We start from the raw sequence: 19,725 nt of genomic DNA, 5'->3' as shown, positions 1-19,725 counted from the left end.
AACCGCTCTCTGCCTGGCCGCTGCCGCTCACCCCCATTGCAGCCCCCCCATGGCCCTCCCTCGACCCTAACACCACGCGCCTTTGTGCGCACGCGCTGTTGGGCGCTTCTGGAGGCGGGGGGAACCACCTGGCGGGCGCCGGATGCCACGGGAGTCCGGCAGGGGCGCAATCAGGCGCCCGCCATTGCTGCGCAGTTCCCGGAAACTAGTACCTCGGACGGTAGCCACGGATCAGCCACGGGAGCTCTATGCTCCCCAGATGTTGCGGTGAGATCGCGCCCGGAAACTCCGCCTCTCTTCCATCCCTCTTGCGTGCTTACTGCTCTGTGTGACCGCAGCCTCTAAACATTTTAAGCCGCCAATAACTTTTGTTAAATTGTGAATGAGCTAACCTGTTAACTAATGCAAAAGCTACCCACTTCCACATTAAATTAGGTTATTATGTGCCCACTGACTCACTTGTATAGTGGGCTGGGAACATCAAAAGCACACCGGTAACCTCTTTCAGTCTCTTCTATCACAAAGGCATCACAAGGCTCATCTGCACCATCCCCAAGGCCTACAAAAGATAAGGGCAATCACTGTTAGAAACTTTCTTTATTGTTAGTTCAACCAGCCTATTTCTCCCACAGTGAAACAACAGGTTCCACTGACAGCCACCAAGAGTTCCTTATGTCACCTTTCTATCCATTTCGAAAAGCAAAATGCTGCTTTTAAAACTTGCCCGTGCGGAGTCTTCAGAAAGCAACAATTGCAGTCAACAACATGGCACTTTCCCCCTTCCCTTGGCTGTATTCTGCAAAATAGCCCTGTAGGAACTATTTTGCACATTGCAATAAAGCCCCTACAACTGTATACAGAAATACTGAGCTTCCCTACCATTTGCCACAACTAGCCCACCACACAACCAGGATCAAGACTCCTAAGTGGACCAACAGACAGGCATACACTCATTTGAGAAACTGAGTATTACATTACAACACCTCTGGAACATTACAGATCAGTAGAGGCAGCACTGCACAGTGGTCAGAGTTGCAGATTGATGTGGGGAGACCCAGGTTTGTATTCTCAGTCTGCTGGCTGAGTGACCCCAGGCCAAATCTCCCCTTCTCTACCTAACCTACCCCACAGGGTTGTTGTGAGGATGAAATGGAGACTCATGGGCAGGGTCCCCAGCTTCCCTGGCAGAAACACTATGTTAAGAAATCTCTCACAATTATGCAGCCATAGCAGGCAGGAGGGAAGGAGGCAAATACCTCCAGCACCAGAGACTTGTAGAGAAAGAGTCAAACTTTGGGGACTCACCTGTGCACCAGAGGGCCAAGGCAGCAGGAGGCAAGAAGCCTGGGCGAGCTGGGCTCCTCCATGCCTGGCAGAAGATGAGTTGCAGAGGCGAGAGGTGGGCAAGCAGAAGAGGCACTCAGCCAGCTGCACAAGCTGCGTGCAAAGAAACTCCCGCCGCCCCAAGCTTCAGGGCTGCCTCGTTAAAGGAGTACGGAGGTCAGACTCGCAAATGAGAAAAAGCAAGCTCAGGGTTCGTGGGTTGCATTTTGGGCTGTGGAAGAGAAACCGGCTCCATTCCTGGAGTTCTCTCGAGTTCCTGCGCTTTTGGTTTTGCTTTCTGCCAATCCGCCTCCCAAGACTGCTCCAGGTTCTCCGGCCTGAGGGCTGCTGGGGCTTCCCGCAGTTCGGCCCCATTATATCCTATAGGACATTGAAGTCAATGACGAAAACATAGGGTGTATTCTGGGGGCTGGAGGGGAGGGGGTTTGAGGGAGAGGCTCCAGAATTGCAGGGTAGCTGCTGGAGCCTCTCCCCAAGATACCCACCATGTTTCAGGAACATTGAACCAGGGGGTCCAATTCTACAGGCCCCCAAACAGGTTGCCCCATCCCCTCCATTGTTCTCTATGGTGGGAAAAAAGTTACTTTTTTCCCACCATAGAGAACAATGGAGGGAATAGGCCATCAGCGCCTACAGCGGAAGATCCACACTCAAGGGGCCAAAGAGCCGCATGTGGCTCTAGAGCCGCAGTTTGCCTACCACCGCCCCAGGCTAAATGGAGATGGAAAGCATTTTTCACAACTGAATTAACTTCTTTCTCCAGAAATAATACTGTGTCCAGTGTGACCTCAAGGCTCTTTACTGAGTCAACCAAGGTCTGCTGAATCTCATCAAATATGGGGAGCACCTCTAAGACCTCAGCCTTCCTGACTAGCATCACTTCCATCATGTCAGGACAACCTCACAAACAGAGATTGATAACTGAAAGAATTTTTTTGAATCACAGTAAAAAAATGAACTGCAACTGTGCATATGTACCTCCAATAAATCCCTGCCCTGGGTAGCCCAGACTAGCCCAGTCTTGTCAGATCTGGGAAGCCAGGCAGGGTTGGCCCTGGACAGTATTTGGATGGGAGACCTCCAAGGAATACCAGAGTCTGATGTGGAGTCAGGCAATGGCAAACCACCCCTGAACATCTTTTGCCTTGAAACCCCCATGGGGTTGCCATAAGTCAGCTGTGGCTTGACGGCATTTTCCACCACCACCTCCTATAAACCAATTGTCTGCAAGGCATCTAAGCAACACTGTTAGAGGTGTCCTGTGCAGTCTGAGAAATGCATACCATGTAAAAAATCCCCAAAAAAAATCCAAAGCAGGTCTACCCAGAAGAAAGTCCCATTTTATTATTATTTTATACAGTGGGACTTTCCAGAAAACAGTCTTAGGACTGCAGACAAAATGTCTGTAAATCAAAGTAGTTTCAGGTGTTGGTCCGAAGTAACAGAACAAAGTTTGAGTCCAGTGGCACCTTTAAGACCAACAAAGTTTAATTCTGGGTATAAGCTTTCGTCTGCATGCAGAATTAACCTTTGTTAGTCTTAAAGGTGCCACTGACTTTGTTCTGCAAATCAAAGTATACATCCAGAAGTGTGTATGCATAGAATGTCCCTCTCCGTCTCACTTTTTTACACACACACACACACACACACACACCCTACATACAGTGCTATTTGCACCTGCAAATCTCCCTAGGGAATGCACGGCATGAGATATTGTACTGTACTCCCTCAGGAAACTAGAATGCACAAGCTCAAGTCTATTCCCAGCAGTGCTATAGGCTTCCAGCTATGTGGCAATCATCCTATCTACACAAAAATGAAATATGTTGATTGCCAAGCATATTACTTTCTTCTAGACTTATAGGATCCCCAAAATTATTTACAGGCTTTTCATAAAGATAAGCATGGTACAAAACAAACTTCATAAAGCACAGAAATAAATAAATAATGCCACTTTATTTATTTATTTATTTATTTATTCTATTTATACCCCGCTCTCCCCACAAGTGGACACAGGGCGGCTGACAGAATTGGTACCCAGTACCATAAAACCATACAAAGATTAAAACATTCCAAAACATTTAAAACAATCCAATACACAAGTGCTAGTGCTCTGGCCACTTCCGCACTGTCATTTTTGTCACTCGTTTTTCCCTATTGCTTTTCCACATGTGTTTTGCTCTCTCTAGTAGTCCCAGAGAGAGCAAAACACACGTGGAAAAGCAATAGGGAAAAACAAGTGACAAAAATGACAGTGCGGAAGTGGCCTCTGTCCAGTTTCAGTACCTACCGACGCTAATTCCAACCACCTCTCATGTAAAAAATTATGTACTTAAGCCTATGCACAAATGTGTTTTATAGAAAAACGGCATCTGCTTCAGAAAATAAAGATATTAATGTCTTACATATCAATCAGAAGTAAAGCTTTCAGTCCTTTTCATGATTTATTTATTTATTTTGCCCTGCCCTGGATATCCCAGGCTAGCCTGATCTCATCCAATCCTGGAAGCTAAGCAGTGTGCACCAGGATTCCCACAAAGCTGAGTCAGTGAGAGCTAGCTCACAGTTTTTTAGCCTCTAGCTCACACACTTTCGTCTTCGCTCAGGAAGGATGGCTCCAGAGCAAACTAATTTATGCAGTAGCCAAATCACTCGCTCACCACTTTAATGCCAGTAGCTCACAAAGTAGAATTTGTGCTCACAAGACTCCACAGCTTAGAGGGAGCATTGGTGTCCACCCTGGTCACTATTTGGATGGGAGACCACCAAGGAATACCAGGGTCACTACACGGAGGCTGTGGTCAGACAGCGTGCTGGGAGCGAGTTAAACTGCTCTGGTTCTAACCGGATTATATTTGATCTGGATAATCGCGATCACACTTACCTCCTTTATCCCGCCTCACCGCGCAGTCACGTTGCTCCCTGGAGTCTACACTACTGACGCGCAGGAGCATGTGTTGGCGGGTTTTTAAAAAAATTCCTCAGTTTGTGCATGTGCATAGGTGCCCCTCCGTAGAAGAGGGGGGGAATAATCATGGTGTATGCGCAGAACCACCAGGGTGAATCAATCCAACCCCTCCAACAAAAGACTTCCCTTTAAATGTTTGACCCGAAAATGGCCTCTGTGAGATCCCGAACTCATCTAAACACTAAAACAAGTGACCGTTTAAATGTCGGTTTTCTAAACGTGGTGGCGGAGCTACACATATGCACACACCACCAACGCATTAAAAAAATGGCGGGCGAAAAGCGGAAGCTCGGGCAGCTTTCAAGCGGGGAAGGGGTTTAAACCGGAAGGGGCTCGACACCGCAGGAGCCATCAGACATCAGAAAAGTGCGGCTAAAACGGGAGAATCAGGAAAACACCACTTGGGGACAAAACACTCCATTTTAAAGGGGGTTTGAGCCGGAAAGCGACAGCTGGGGATGGTGCACAGACATTGGGTATGTGAACGTGGATATAAAATCCGTTACTGAAGCGTGCCAAAAGCGGACTAAATGGCCCATCTGAACGCACCCAGAGGCAGGCAAACTACCTCTGAAATCTCTTGCCTTGAAAACGACAGGGGTGCCGGAACTTCCGGTTGATGGTGGCACGCTCACGGACTGACCTCCCGGACCTCCCAGGGGTGTCTCCGTGCTCTGGCGGACGGAGGGGGTGAGCAGGCTCGTAACCCCCCCCCCAGGAGCACGAGGAAGGGCACCTGGCCAAGGAGCTTTGAGGGGGTAGCCTCTTCTCTGGCTGAATGCCAGAGAATCGAGGCTCCCCCTTGCTCCAGTGGTCCGTCCAGCCGAGAGACCTGATGGTACAAGTGAAGCTAGCCGGGTCAAGCACAGGAGATCAGGCGTTTGAAATGATGAATGAAGAGGGGTCGGAAGACCAACTATGAACATGAGTCAAATGAGAACTGATTTTTAAACGAAAAGACACTCCTTACCTGAAGCGGCGAAACGGCAGAAGCGAGTGGTGGGAGGGACGCCTCCCATGCCCATAAATCGTTGAGCGAAAGGGGAGGGAGTGGAAGAATAAACAAGAAACTGCTCAGAAGTACTCATCCATCGAGCTATACAGATAAGCGCATATTCAGAGACTTTAAAATTTATTGTGAAAGCAAACAAATGAGAAAAAGATGGCGGCGAAGAGGGACAGAGACAAAGAGAAACTTTTAAAACCAAAACTAGAGTCCCAGAAGCCGGAAACGACCAGTGAGACGACAAAGGCGGTAGACAGAGGTCATGCGTCCTCTGCTGGAACAGCTCAATGTCTTTAAAGAACAGATGTCTGTTGTAACAGCGAATATTACTGCACAACAAAAGCAGCTGCAAGTTGTGACAACAAGCATTACTGCTCAACAAACGCAAATAACGGATTTGATTCAAGTAATGAAGCAGGATGTTGAGAAAGTAAAGGAAATGGCTGAGACAACGCATAGTGAGGAAAAAAGTGCAAAAATTGGAAAAGAAAACTGTATCTTTGGAAGATCAGATGCTGCAAGTGCAAATGGATAAGGCTAATATGGTCCTGCGCTTCCAAGGAGTGCCAGAGAAAAGAGGAGAGAATCTTAAAGAACTTATGAGTGAGCTACTTGCCCCAGTAGCAGATATAAAGGCGGACTTGCTACTCAACGACATGGATGTGGCCTACAGGTCATATTCAGGATACATAAAGAAAAATAATCTGCCTGGGGAAATTGTAGTAAGATTCTCAAAGAGGCACGTCAGGGATGCTATCCTGAAAGCAGTTGCTGCGACACCCCTGAAGGTGGGGAAGAATGCTGTCAGAACGCTAAAGGATATTCCATTTGAAGTAAGACAACGTAGAAAGAAATACAAAGAACTTGTGTTTTTCCTCCAAACAAACTCAATTGGATATAAATGGCTGTTTCCAGAAGGAGTAATATTCAAAATCAAGGAGAAGAAGGTCAAGATTGACTCTGTTCTTAAAGCTCAAGAGTTTCTAAAGGAGCAGCTGGGAAGGCCAGAGGACGAGAAAAAAGAAGAGGACGATAAGTCCAGTGGAGAGTTGGAAACTGGTTCGTCTGGTGAGGACGCTTTGTCTGAGCAGGGGGCATCAGCCCCGAAAAGTTCCTGCAAACTGCGGAAGAGAGAGAAGAAAAAGTAAAGGCTGAAGGACTCTGAATTGTGGCTTTGAGAACTTTGGTTCTAGGGGATGATGGGGGGCACTGTTATTGGGCAATTAAATGTAACTGGGGATGGTTAAAAGGGTTAAAAGATTGACACAGTTCATAAGAAGTACAAAGATGAAAAGTCTGAATGAAGTATAAAAAGCTAGTTGGAGATCTCCTCTCTTGGGTTTTTAGTTAGTAGTGGGTTCTTTACTTTCTCCCTTATATGTAGCTTTCCCTTTCCCTTTTTTCTGTTCTAGTTTTTGTAGTTTTTTTTTTTTTTTTAATCCCCTCCCGGGGCTTAAAAAAAAAAGAAAGAAAGAAAACTACAGGGTTGCCATAGTTCCACTGTGACTTGACAAGGGAAAAAAAATTATACCCCCTAACAGATTAATAGATTTAAAAAAAAAAAAACCTTTAAAACCAAACAAAAACACATCATTAAAACACAATTAAAACCAAAGCTAAAATACACACACAACATAAAAATAATGAAAACAAGACAGGATGGAGGGATCACTGAGGGAACGGCAGATGAAACAAAAAATTCTTCCTGCTGGCAGAAGACAGTAACTGATGAGGGCAGATGAGTCTCCAATTGGGACAGAGTTCCAGAGTTTTGGTGCCGCAACTAAGAAAGCGCTCTCCCGGGATGCTGCCTGGCTAAACCCAGAAAGTGGCGACACCCAAGCAGGGCCTCAGAAGATAACCATAGTGGTTGGGTACGGAGCAGGCAGTCCTTCAGGTATGCTGGTCCAAAGCCATATAGGGCTTCAAAGATCAACGCTAGCACCTTGAATTGTACCAGGAAACAGATTGGCAGCCAGTGTAGATGGGCCAGGACTGGAGTGATACAGTCCTTATGACCAGTCAACATCTTGGCTGCAGTATTCTGCACCAACAACTGAAGTTTCCAAGCACTTTTCAAAAGAATCCCCATATAGAGTGCATTACAGTAATCTAATCTAGATGTAGTCAGGGCATACACAACAGTGGCCAGATCTTTTCTGCCCAGGAAATGCTACAGCTGGCTAACCAGCGGAAAATGGTAAAATACACTTTTAACCACAGGTACCACACACTTATCTAGCAGTAGGTTCAGGAGCACCCCCAGACCTCAGACCTGCTCCTCCAAAGGGAGTGCAAGCCCATCCAGAATGTGCTACTCTTTAAATCCAGCATGACACTTTAAGTCCTCTCGCCAGTGGCATTTTCTTCTTGTTGTGATAAATTTGCAGTTTCTTAGCCTGCATTGACTTTTACCACATTCACAAATTCATCCAGTAGATCCTCTGACCTATGGGCGGGATACAAATCTAAAGATAAATAAATAAAATAAAATAAATATGTTGTGTGGGCAGGTGTCACGGCTCAGGTGAGGTGTCACCTGACGCTGCCACCACTCTGGTTCCAGACTCCTCTGAGAAGGCCCAGAGCACCTTCCCAGACCTTTAGACCTCCCTTTTGGCCGAATAATAGGCGTGAGGACCAGGCAGCGTGAACAATGAAAATAGTTTATTTTATAGGAGGTCAAACAAACAAGGTGCAGAATAATAACAGTAAGTGGGTGAAAAGAAAAGAAATCAAATGCCCTAACGCTTCTAAATATATACTGTCCCTAGCCCACTATTCCAAGTGGCACTAGACTACTCACCCTTCCCTCAGGATGAGGGTCTCTTCACTACAGCAGCCTCAGTCCCTTCAGGCTCTGTCCCCTGGAAAGAAGAACAGCTTTTCCTGCTTCACCAGATCTTTTATTCCAAGCCCTCCTGTTTTCCTATCAGTCAATTTTGGCTCCAAAACCTCTCAGGGGCTTCAGGAAATTGCAGGCCCAGCCTCACTTACTGCTAGCCAGGCTCCCTGGGCCTAGTAGGCCTCTGTTGGCACAGCCCAGATCATGACAGCAGGATATCAAGTACTCTGTGCTTCAAAAAAATTCAGTTAATCCAGATTCATAATTTTAAAATCTGAAACCATAAAACCCATGCTTTGTAACTGGGGTAAATGTGATTAAATACGTCTGATTTGCATGTTATTGCTCATTAGCTCTGCAGCGGTCTTGGTAATTGTGTAAGAAAATATTTGGGACACAAAGAAGAGAGCATGTAAGAGCAAAGAGATTTGATCCATGTCATGTTGCTGATTGTGTAGTAATTGGAATTTCTCCAACCCCCAAGGTAACTATAATCCTTCTCCATGCTCTCCTCTGCCTCTGCTCCAGGTCTGCATGGCCCACCCAAAGCTTGTCCTCTCAGGGCCGGAGCCAGAGTTCTCGGAGGCTGCTCTGCGTGGCGTCCAGGCAAGCCATCCATCCCCAAGTCAGGTCCCCATTGCCTGCAGCATCCACGAGGGTAAAGGAGGGCAAGTGCAGCATCCGGCATGGGTCAGTCGACTGCTAGAGGAGGTAGCAGCTGGGTAGGCCACAGCGGGGCTGTGCGCCTGTGCGCCCGGCTTCTCTCTGCCCCTCGTGCTGCCCTTCCCTAACAGAGAGGGGAGGGGTGATTTAAATTAATTAATTTAATTAGCAGCAGCACCCCCAGAAAAAAAAAACTGGCTATGGAGCTGTGTTCTTTGCAACCACAAGAACTAGAAAATTGGTCTTTATTTTTTAAAACAATGACAAATGAAAATTGAGGAACATACTGTGACCTTGAGAGCCAATCAGAGGGGGAGGCAAGAGCATCATTTGACGTGGTCCTCAAATTCCAAGGGGGGGATTCAAATTTAGACACTTGTTAATGTGGGACACTTAATACATTTAACAACTTGATAAGTTTCACACGGGGGGGGGGCGGGGGCAGCTATAGTGGGAGACCTTCTGATATACGCCCCTGCTCCCCACCGCCACTTCACAGGCTGGTGGCAGCAAAAAAGGGGGAGGGCCTTGCTGGGGTGACACACAAACATATAATATAAGTTCTCATCATGTTGGGAGCAACGCTCTAGGATTCAACCCAAACTCTATTGTCTAACCAAAGAATTTGTGCAAATCCTAGAGTGCCACTTGACTCGATTATCTCACTTCCAGTTTTGCACTGGAAGTGGCACTGAGTGTTGGTCCAACTGTTCTGCCCTCCAGCATCTAGCCTCAAAAGCCAAAGTGTCCCAGCCCTCTCTGAGAGAGCCTGCAGATGATGTTGAGCTTCATAACTGAGGTTATATTATATTCCTTTAGTGCAATCACAGCTATGCAGATTACAGAGTTCCAGACTGGAATCCAAGCAACTATAGTGATGCCCAAGAGCTGCTGCACCCTCTTTAAAGGCAAGCTATACTCCAGCCCCATATACAGAGCACAGTTCTGTTGCTCTCTTGCTAAAATCATATGGAGGAAACTAAGCACTACAAAGCACTGTGATCATATCCCTTTGAATGGCTGTAGCCATCTTAGAAGAGGCAGTCAGCAAAGATATTCTGATCTGAGCCCAGCAAGATGCATGTAAAGAGAAAGACAGAGATCCCAATTTCACAGCAAAAGATTTTCTTAGGGGAGTGCTGCTCTTTTGAAGAAAATTATGCACTTCTTTTTAAAAAGCATGACAATTTAGTTCAGTCCTATTGCCAGCATGAAAAGGTTACATCTGCATTTCTAAAGGCAGGTCCAAATTACTTGTAAAAGCAATTCACTATAATTAACCACTATTCATCTCTTGGAATGGAAGTAAACTTTCACACAAGCAAATGTTATCTGACAATACAGTCCAAAACTTTTAACTCCACAATAAAATGCGTAACATTTAGCTATAACATGTAACTGACTAATGCTGGTATTTTTCAACTCCCTTTTGAATTTTGCTGCATACTGTGAGTTAAGACTGTGATGTCAATGTTTTTCTTATAAGACTGCATATATTTCTAAAAGAAGCAAGCTGGCTTGTTGGTTTAACAGTCAAAGGCTACAAATGATAGAATTCTATACTTTGTGCAAATAAGATGAAGAACAGGACATGGATTCTCTCGTATTGAGTCAGGTCAATGTCTGCCTGGCCCAGTTCTGACTACAGTGCCTTGCCTGAAAGAATGAGATGCTCTTTGGAACTAAGTGGCTCCAATTAACTGATAAGGACTAAGGTCATGTTGACAAAGGGGTCTAATTCAAGAGGCTCTCAGAAACTGCAAGCCTACTCCCTCCTGAAAGGTGATGATGAGCCTTTTACTACAGCTATGATTCCTTAAGATTGATTGCTAGAGGTGCAAAAAGTAACCCCGGAGGGTGGAGATCCTGTTTCCCCAAGATCTAAACATATGTCACTAAGCCAATGGGTCTTTCTGTTCATCCACCATCTTTGAAGGAACCATGACAGTCATGAACACCTCTGGATTCTTCCCCTTTACCTGGCCAGTGGACGGGGCTTCTGAAAGTTTCACCAAGCTACATTGGCTTCTTTGTAAATTGTCATAAATAAGTGTTATTAGTCTAAACATCATATAACCTGAGTTCATGTGGGTTAATTTCCACTTTTCTTTACCTACCCCAGTGATATTTATTTTTTTAGAAAATATCCATACCACCTGTCCAGAGTGGTATAACCCACAGAATAAAACATAGAACACCACAAAAGTTGTTAACAATTAATGAACAATTAAAAACCCAGCATCATATACAAGCAAACATCTTATACATGCAAAGCCCATGGAGTATCATTGGGCTACAGCCCCTTATGAGATAAATCACATGCTTGATTCTTCACATCACACCTTCACATCCCTGTTACTATATAAACAGTTTGATAATCTCTATACATTCCTTCTCAAATGAATACTGACAGCACACCTACCTACCATCTTGAATCTCTGAATCTTTTGAGCCTTGACTGTCACAGAGTACAGCTCAAGGCCACGTAAGTCTCAAAGTTAGGGATCCCCTTGAAAATCATCACAAGAAAGAAGTTGGTTCCCAGTCCAATCTCATAAAAACATTTCCATAGTCAGTATTCACCACCTCTTGCTGAACCCTGATCACACTCTGTAAATATCACACTATTCATAGATTGAGGATTAGCATCATACCTGCATAAAATGCCTCTTCCTCCTCTTCATGTTGGTGAGCCTTCTCTTGAATATGGTTTTTTCTGTAAATACGTCCTCCAATTCGTATTAAAGTTGGCCGCATAACTTCCATTGTGCTTTCTCTTCTAATGATATTTTTCTGCAAGAAAATTAATTTTGCACTAGAAAGCATTGCTCTTGGGGTTTCATTTGTATTTGCAGAACACTATGGTGGAGTCAGCCCAAGTGCAGCACTTGAACATTGTTCCTAGTTTCAGCAACTATCAGTACACTCCTGTACAAAGCCATTTGTGTCACTGGCCCTAGAGCAACTCTGCACAGCACTCTACGGAAGGTCTCTGCAAGGGCACATACTTATGCTTCCCTCAGTTACAGTTTATTTACTGCTTATACTCAATCAATCCAATCTATCTGGGCCAGTGCTGTGCCCAGTAAGAGTCAACCGCTGGAAAGCTCACAAACAAAGTGAGATGAGGACAACTCTCCTCTATTGGTCACCTTCAGTGTTTGGTAATCAAGAGGTATACTACCTCTGAATAAAGAGGTAGCATTGAGCTAACATGGCTAATAAAATGTTATTTAATGTGAGTACCCGCATTTTCAAAATATGGGCCAGGATAAAGGGAACAAATAGAAACTACAGAAAAACAGCCAGTGCTAGCTCAACATAATGGTTTAGGACAAAGGAATAAGTGGAAAACTAGAAACTGTTTAAAAACTGCCTTCTCAGCTAAAGCAACTGGATACAAACAAGGCGGATCTCCTGTACTTTTAAAAACTGGGATTTTTTGACAGGTGCAACTTCATGCTGGGGTTGTGCACTTTCCAAAATGCCCTCCCCTACACAATTATTACAGATGCAAGAATCCTCTCCTTTTTTGCTGCATGATCACTCTGTGTGTCTATATACCTACTGAACGGCAATGGACCGCAGCATCTCATATTATACTAGGAACTGAAAGTGGCTCAAGAAGCTGCTCAACAGAAAACCCACTATGGCAATCCTGAAAGCTTGTAAGCATGTTACTTGCTTGAGTTGTCAGGCTTAGCTGGGAAACACACACAGACTCGACCACAATCCTATTTTCTATCAATCACGGACAACAGAACTAAATTAAAACCTTATGTTTGAATAGATATGTTACTCTAGAAATAACACTGGTATTCCCAGGGTAGGTTTCACAAGAGACAGCACCTACATCATAATATACTGGGGCAATGAGCTGCCGTACTTGGAGCAACTAATTACAAATGATCTGCCATTTCTTATAAGATGAGAGTATGCCCGCTCACTTAAATAGCTTTGTAGAAAGGATGAGACCAATTCATGGAAAATAGACCTATCACCGCCCATGAACCATGATAATGGACAGAGGCAGTATACTTCTGAATACTAGATGCTGAGGAGAAACAACAGGATCCAGCTACCATTTTCGTACCCTACTTTCTCTGCGTAGGACCCTGGAGATCCGCTACCAGTCAGAATAGACAATACTGAATTAGACAGGCAAATGATTCAATCTTGAAGGGAGTTGTACCTTTCTAAACCCATTGGCTTCAATGGATTTAGGACATAACTCTGCACAGGATGGCACTTTTGGAACAGACTCTGAGGGCAGGAGTGTTGGTCTGCAGTACAACAGCTAGATTTGAGTCCAGTTGCACCTCAAGAGACCAACAGGATTTTCATCAGGTATCTGACAAAAAAAGCTTTGACTCCTGAAAGCTCACACCCCCAAAAATCTTGTTGGTTGCTAAAATGCTTTAATCTAGGGTTGCCAAATCCAGGATGAGAAATTCCTGGGGACTTGAGGTTAGAACTTGGAGATGGCGGGGTTTGAGGAGGAGAGGGACCTCAGAAAGGTAGTAGTTGTTGTTGTTCAGTCACACAGTCGAGTCCGACTCTTCGCGACCCCATGGATCATCTCCCGCCTGTCTTCCGCCGTCCTCTGAAGTTGGCTCAATTTCATGTTCGTTGCATCGATGACACTGTCTAACCATGTCATCCTTTGCCGTCCCCGTCTTCTTTCACCTTCAATCTTTCCCAGCATCAGGGTCTTCTCCAGTGAGTGCTCCCTTCTCATTTGGTGGCCAAAGTATTGAAAGATTGAAGGTCAAAGAAGACGGGGACAGCAAAGGATGAGATGGTTAGACAGTGTCACAGATGCAACGAATATGAAGTTGAGCAAACTTCAGAGGACGGCGGAAGACAGGAAGGCCTGGCATGATGTGGTCCATGGGGTCACAAAGAGTCACACTCGACTGTGTGACTGAACAACAACAATCCACCCTCCAAAGCAGCCATTTTCTCCAGGGGAACTGATCTCTGCCATCTGGAGATCAGATGTAATTTTGGGAGATCTTCCAGCCCCACCTGGAGACTGGTAGCCCTACTCAAATCTAGTTGAAATAGCTAAACCCTGTATGAAACGGCTTTGCATGTGAGAGCCTAGGAATCTGGCTGGCTCCTTTATTGAAAACAAAGTGCTGGTCTTCATGTCCAGCAAGGCAACTTTTTTGTCCTTATGAATACATTTATTCATTTTCCACCATTCACTTTAGCTTTAAAAAGTACTCAAGACATTTTAAAGGGGGAAAAATAAACAATAACATTTACATAAAAATAAAACCAATTAATCCACAAAAGCAAAACCATAAAAACAACTGGCAATTTAAAAGACATATTAGGGCTGAATCCAATTTAATTAAAAGCCATAAAAAGCAGCAACAGTACCCACCCACCTCTGCAATAAAATAGCATTAATATACCAAACATCTAGGAAAATAAAGCTTGGTATAAAACTAATCTTTGGGGGGTTGTTTAGCCCTCTTCCCCAAGGCCCTCTGGGAAATAATTGGTTCATTAAGGAGACTTCCTACAGGGGGCAGTTTATGAATCTTGGAAGACTTTATTGCAATAACCAGTGAGCTCATCCAATGCACAGAATGTATAAGACGCATTTAACAAAGATGCAGACAGAGCAAACACATAGGGTTGGATCCTACCAAGCTTTCTGTGCCATCTCCTCCTTTCCCCATCTTTATTACAGCCTCCATCTCCTACAGCTTTTGTCTATATGGCCCCCCATGATCAGTTTTGTGGTCTTTCCCCCTCTTTGCCCAGCAGAACAATTGGTATGGTCCAACCCATGACTCCCTAGCCTTGCTCATGACGGAATACTAGCACAGCTTTACAGCTCTCCTGACACTGTTTGTGTGTATCTATTTCAAGCATGCTTATTCAGCGCATCCAACATCTGCAAGACGCTCTGCACACTATACAGAGTCCTGCATAGGCCCTTCTCTTGTCAACATCATGATAGACATGGAGCCGCTGCCAGTATGCACAGTGTTCCTAGCCCAAACGGAAGCAGCAGAGCTGATGCACAAAACCTCTCACCGTATTGCAACTTATGGACACCCTCCTTAAGTTCTCCAGTATCCTCTTAAACACAAGAGGGAAGCCCTCCCTGATCTCACCTTCCCCTCCTTTGATGCCAAGGCACCTGGTCCGCGACTGTCATGGAATCAGCAAGAGCTGAGAGCTGGGGCGGGGGCAGGAAATGTGCCCATCACACATACGTCGCTAGGCATAAATTTGACGGAGGGGGAAGGCTGTGTCAATCACAGTAAATTTCCGCTTGTCGAGTTTATAGAGGAAGGCGTTCCCCGACTGGCAAAAAACGGAAATAACGGCGCGATGATCAAGCAGTCAGCTCCATTACTTCAACTGGCGTCTGCCTTGTCAGGAACAAAGCGCCACGCAGGTTATCTTTTGTTTTTGTTCTTAATTTCAAAGCAATACTATGGGCTGTTTTAATAAATTACATAAATATATCCATTATTTTTTAAAAAAATCTCGTTGATTACAATTTCCCTCCAATCGCTGCAGCGACAGCCTTTCAGAAGCCGCCGCGCCTCCTCCCGTTGCTATAGAAACCAATGTCAAGCGTAGGAGCCCTCGCACAGCGCCTCACGCCGGCGTCGTTTCCACGTCTTTAATGCGTGCGCGTCCTCGCCTGTCCTTTGGGCACGGGCACGCCTTCCCCGCCAGCGTCGCCGTACTACTGCCACGCTCGCACTGAGGTGAGAGGGGGCGCCGCGGCGGGGAGTGGGAGGAAGTGTGTGGTTTGTTTCACTTACCAGGTCGTTGTAAGATACGTAAAGGCCACGGAGGCGTTGGTGGGGCACTAATCCAGGTACGGGCGAGTAGTAAAAGCGTGCAGTTAGGAACTGGGTCCCTTTGGCAAAGTGGTTTTGCGCATGCGTCCTTGATGCGTCGTTTGGACCCGCGGGGACGCAAGCGCAGTAAGCGTTTAGAAGTACTCGAGGCGCGTTGTGCGGTGGAGGCGCGGCTGCCATATTGCTGTTAGAAATCTGCCCCTCCATCTAGCAGATGCTTTATTCTGGACTCATCACAGAGCCCCGTAGCCCGAAATTTTGGGTTGGTGGTGGGGCATGGGGAAATTTTGTGGGGCAGCAGGAGAGGGGCCCCCGCACGCCTTCCCTGAACTCCAAGTGCTGATTTTGTCACTTGAAGTTCAGGCTTGGGCAGCCCCTGCTTGAAAAACACAATTTAAAGGGAACGCATTGGAGTTCAGGGAAGGCATGTGGCTGCCCCTCTCCCTCCCTGCAAGATTTAAAGGGATCTCCAGTTGATTGGCAGGCCACATGCTCCGGTCAATCAGCTGGAGAGCCTAATGTGAGGGGAGGGGGGGCAGCATTAGTTGTGTGGCATGCCTCACATTTGAGGGGGCAGAGCCCTGAAATGCCCCACTGTCGCTACGGGCCTGCTGTTGCATGGTGTTCAGGGAGGCTTGTTGCCATATATACAGTGGGACTGGTCTCTGAGAGATGCATAAGATTGGACTTCACTGGTTTTCTAGGAGTGGTTATTTAATGTTGATTCACGTAGGTCGAGTGCAGACTTGGGAAAATAGCACCAGGTTGCAAGTCTTTAGAAAATAAAGACAGCATGTTCGTAAACATAATAATTTTATGTCCCGTTATCTCTGAAGTTGCTTGAGACAGTCAAAATAATGATGCCAGCCTCCAGGTGAGACCTGGGGATTCCCTGGAATTACAGCTCGTCTCCAGACTAGAGATCAGTTCCCCTTGAGAAAATGGATGCTTTGGAGAGAGGACTCCAGGGTGCTATATCCTGGCCTCCGCAGGCTCTACCCTCAGATCTCCAGGAATCCCCCAACCTGGAGCTGGCAATCCTGCCCCAGTGGCCAGGGAGGACCTGGCAACTCTAGCATCAAATAAAATAACAAAAAAGCCTCAAACAAAAGAGCAGTAGTAGCACCAATTATACTTATTTAAAAAAAAAAAAACAGCAGCCAGTAAATCAGTAGAAGATTAAGAGTGAGGGCAGAGCAGGGCAAGGAGCTAGTTGAAAATCTGGGTGAATGAAAAATGGTTTGGCCTGGTGCCTTAAAAGCCAGGAATATAAGTGCTAGATGAGCTTCAAGGTGGGGATATTTCTGAGAAGGTCCCATTGATGGTTGTTGCTTGCCTTGCTTCTGTGGGTGCAGGCATCAAGAGAAGTCCTTGAAAGATGGTCTTAACTGGTACAGGAGGAGATTGACTTTCAGGTAAGAACATAAGAAGAACTCTGCTGGATCAGACCAGTGGTCCACCTAGTCCAGAATCCTGTGTCAAACAGTGGCCAACCAGTTACTATGGAGGACCAATAGCAGGGCATAGAAGCTGAGGCCTTCCCCTGGTGCTAGTATCAGAGAGTTATTGCCTCTGAATGTGAAGCTTCCCTTTAGTCACCATAGTTAGTAGCTACTGATATCCTCTGTGAATCTGTCAAAAAAACCCTTTTAAAGCCAGCTATGGCCATCACTACATCCTCTGGCAACAAATTCTGCATGTTAATCACTTGTTGTGTAAAGAAGTATTTCCTTTGTCTGTCCCAAATCTACTGCCCATCAGCTTTCATCATTCTAGTCCTAGTATTTTGGGAGAGAGAGAAAATGTTCTTTTTGTCAATTCTCTCCACTCCATACATAATTAAAATTATTCACTCTGTCATGTCCCCCCACAGTTGTCTCTCTTCTGAACTCTTCAGTCTTTTTTTTAGTCAGGGTTTCTACCTCATGCATATTTTTATAAACCACTCTCATGTCTCCCCTTATCCATCTTCTAGACTGAAAAGGCCTAGGCTGTCAAGCTTTTCCTCACAGAAAAGGTACACCAACCCCCTAATCATCTTGGTTGCCCTCTTGTGTGCTTTTTCCATCTCTGTGATGTCCTTTTTGAGGTACAGTGACCAGAACTGCATCCAGTATTCCAAATGAGGCCACACCATAGATCTGCACAGGGTCATGATAATATTGGCTGTACCAGATCTTGAGCTGTTAAGGGTGTGGTGTTGGAGTAGGATTTGGGAGACCGGGGCTGAAAAACCTGCTCTGCCATGAGGCTTGCCAGGTGACCTGGATCAGTCACTCTCTTTCAGCCTAACCTACTTCGGGGGGGGGGTGAAGGTAAAATGGAGGAGAACAGTGTGTGCTGCCTTTATGTCCTTGGAGGAAGGGCAGAATAAAAATGTGCAATATAAATAAAGGCAAGAACCAGCACTTTAAATTGTGCCGGGAACACTTCGGCAGCCAGTGCAGATCTTTCATCGCAAGGGCAATAGTGTATAATTTTAAGCATCATTAATCAATATGCACTTCTGCCTCTCCTTATAGTTCTAAGGCATGAGAGGGCAATCACCAGAAGTACACACACAAACAACATTGACAAGGCAATGGGTAGCCAGCAGGGTGTTAAATGCAGTGCTTAAATTAAGGAATGAATTTGCACTTACCTTTAATATGGCCCCTTCTCTTTCACATGGAGTGGCTTTTAGAAACCAATACAGAGGTACCAACACCCCAAGGTAGCCCCATAGTTGCTTTTTGATGGCCTTACTGTCCATCATTGGAAATTACTTTCTTGCCAATACATCTGCATTCATTGTGGAGAGAGAACCAGGTACACAAAAGATTTGTATACAACTCACTTTGGCCTCTTCGCATGATGCTTTCATTCATTATTTCATTATCTTGTAGAGCCATTCAAGTTATTTTGAGCTCTCTTGCTCTGAGCTCTTGCATGTAAATTATAGCCCCAAACTCTTCCACTGACAGGAAGGATCAAGTTTAGTGGTACAACCCAGGCCAACCCCCTACCCCTTTAAAAAATTCCAGGTCAGATCTTCTTGTCCCAGGAATAAGGGGATTCTGCTGCTCCCCTGTCCTTTCCTGCCAGGGCCCCTTGATCAGAAGCAAATGCAACATAGGTCACACAAATCAGACTGAACACAGAGAACTGAGACAAGTGGGCAGGGCAGAGTTTGTCTACAGTGCTGAGAATGGAAGAAGAGAAGGCCACAATCTGGTCCTTAACTGGAGGGAATGTCATGTAAAATTAGGCACATCACAGATAACAATAAGGAAGGGAAAGAACGGACTTCCGGTTGATGGTGGCACGCTCACGGACTCACCTCCCGGACCTCCCGGGGGTGTCTCCGTGCTCTGGCGGACGGAGGGGGTGAGCAGGCTCGTAACCCCCCCCCAGGAGCCCGGGGAAGGGCACTTGCCAAGGAGCTTTGAGGGGGTAGCCTCTTCTCTGGCCGAATGCCAGAGAATCGAGGCTCCCCCTTGCTCCAGTGGTCCGTCCAGCCGAGAGACCTGATGGTACAAGTGAAGCTAGCCGGGTCAAGCACAGGAGATCAGGCGTTTGAAATGATGAATGAAGAGGGGTCGGAAGACCAACTATGAACGTGAGTCAAATGAGAACTGATTTTTAAACGAAAAGACACTCCTTACCCAAAGCGGCGAAACGGCAGAAGCGAGTGGTGGGAGGGACGCCTCCCATGCCCATAAATCATTGAGTGAAAGTGGAGGGAGTGGAAGAATAAACAAAAATTGCCCAGAAGTACTCATCCATCAAGCTATACAGATAAGCGCATATTCAGAGACTTTAAAATTTATTGCGAAAGCAAACAAACGAGAAAAAGATGGTGGGGAAGAGGGACAGAGACAGAGAAACTTTTTAAAGCGAAACTAGAGTCCCCGGAAACGACCAGGGAGATGACGAAGGCGGTAGACAGAGGTCATGCGTCCTCTGCTGGAACAGCTCAATGTCTTTAAAGAACAGATGTCTGTTGTAACAGCGAATATTACTGCACAACAAAAGCAGCTGCAAGTTGTGACAACAAGCATTACTGTTCAACAAATGCAAATAA

General features: G+C 45.7%; 2 protein-coding genes across 6 annotated transcripts in view; one reads left to right on the top strand and one right to left on the bottom strand.

The window, feature by feature from the left end:
- The window catches only part of ASCC1 (activating signal cointegrator 1 complex subunit 1), a 128,926-nt gene extending 113,211 nt beyond the window's left edge, over positions 1–15,715 (bottom strand). For 2 of the 3 annotated variants that reach the window (XM_015407684.1, XM_015407683.1), the window contains exons 1-3: positions 15,624–15,684; positions 11,481–11,619; positions 460–559 (exon numbers count right to left, since the gene is read on the bottom strand). In XM_015407684.1, the coding sequence (XP_015263170.1) occupies positions 460–559; positions 11,481–11,592 (212 nt within the window). In that variant the 5' untranslated portion in view covers positions 11,593–11,619; positions 15,624–15,684. Of the gene's footprint in view, positions 1–459; positions 560–11,480; positions 11,620–15,623 lie in introns of all 3 variants that reach the window. The other variant, XM_015407685.1, reaches the window with a different exon arrangement.
- ANAPC16 (anaphase promoting complex subunit 16) overlaps positions 15,497–19,725 on the top strand; it is a 24,980-nt gene continuing 20,751 nt past the window's right edge. Inside the window, exons 1-2 of one of the 3 annotated variants that reach the window (XM_015407687.1) lie at positions 15,520–15,566; positions 17,018–17,077. The gene's annotated coding sequence lies outside the window, so the exon portion shown is untranslated. Of the gene's footprint in view, positions 15,567–15,626; positions 15,680–17,017; positions 17,078–19,725 lie in introns of those variants that run through there. The other 2 variants (XM_015407688.1, XM_015407686.1) reach the window with 2 other exon arrangements.

The sequence above is a fragment of the Gekko japonicus genome, unplaced genomic scaffold, assembly GCF_001447785.1.
Source record: "Gekko japonicus isolate JY-2015 unplaced genomic scaffold, Gekko_japonicus_V1.1 scaffold1627, whole genome shotgun sequence".
NCBI lineage: Eukaryota > Metazoa > Chordata > Lepidosauria > Squamata > Gekkonidae > Gekko > Gekko japonicus.
Note: the sequence above shows the minus strand (reverse complement) of the source record. Positions and strands in the feature narration are given on the sequence as shown.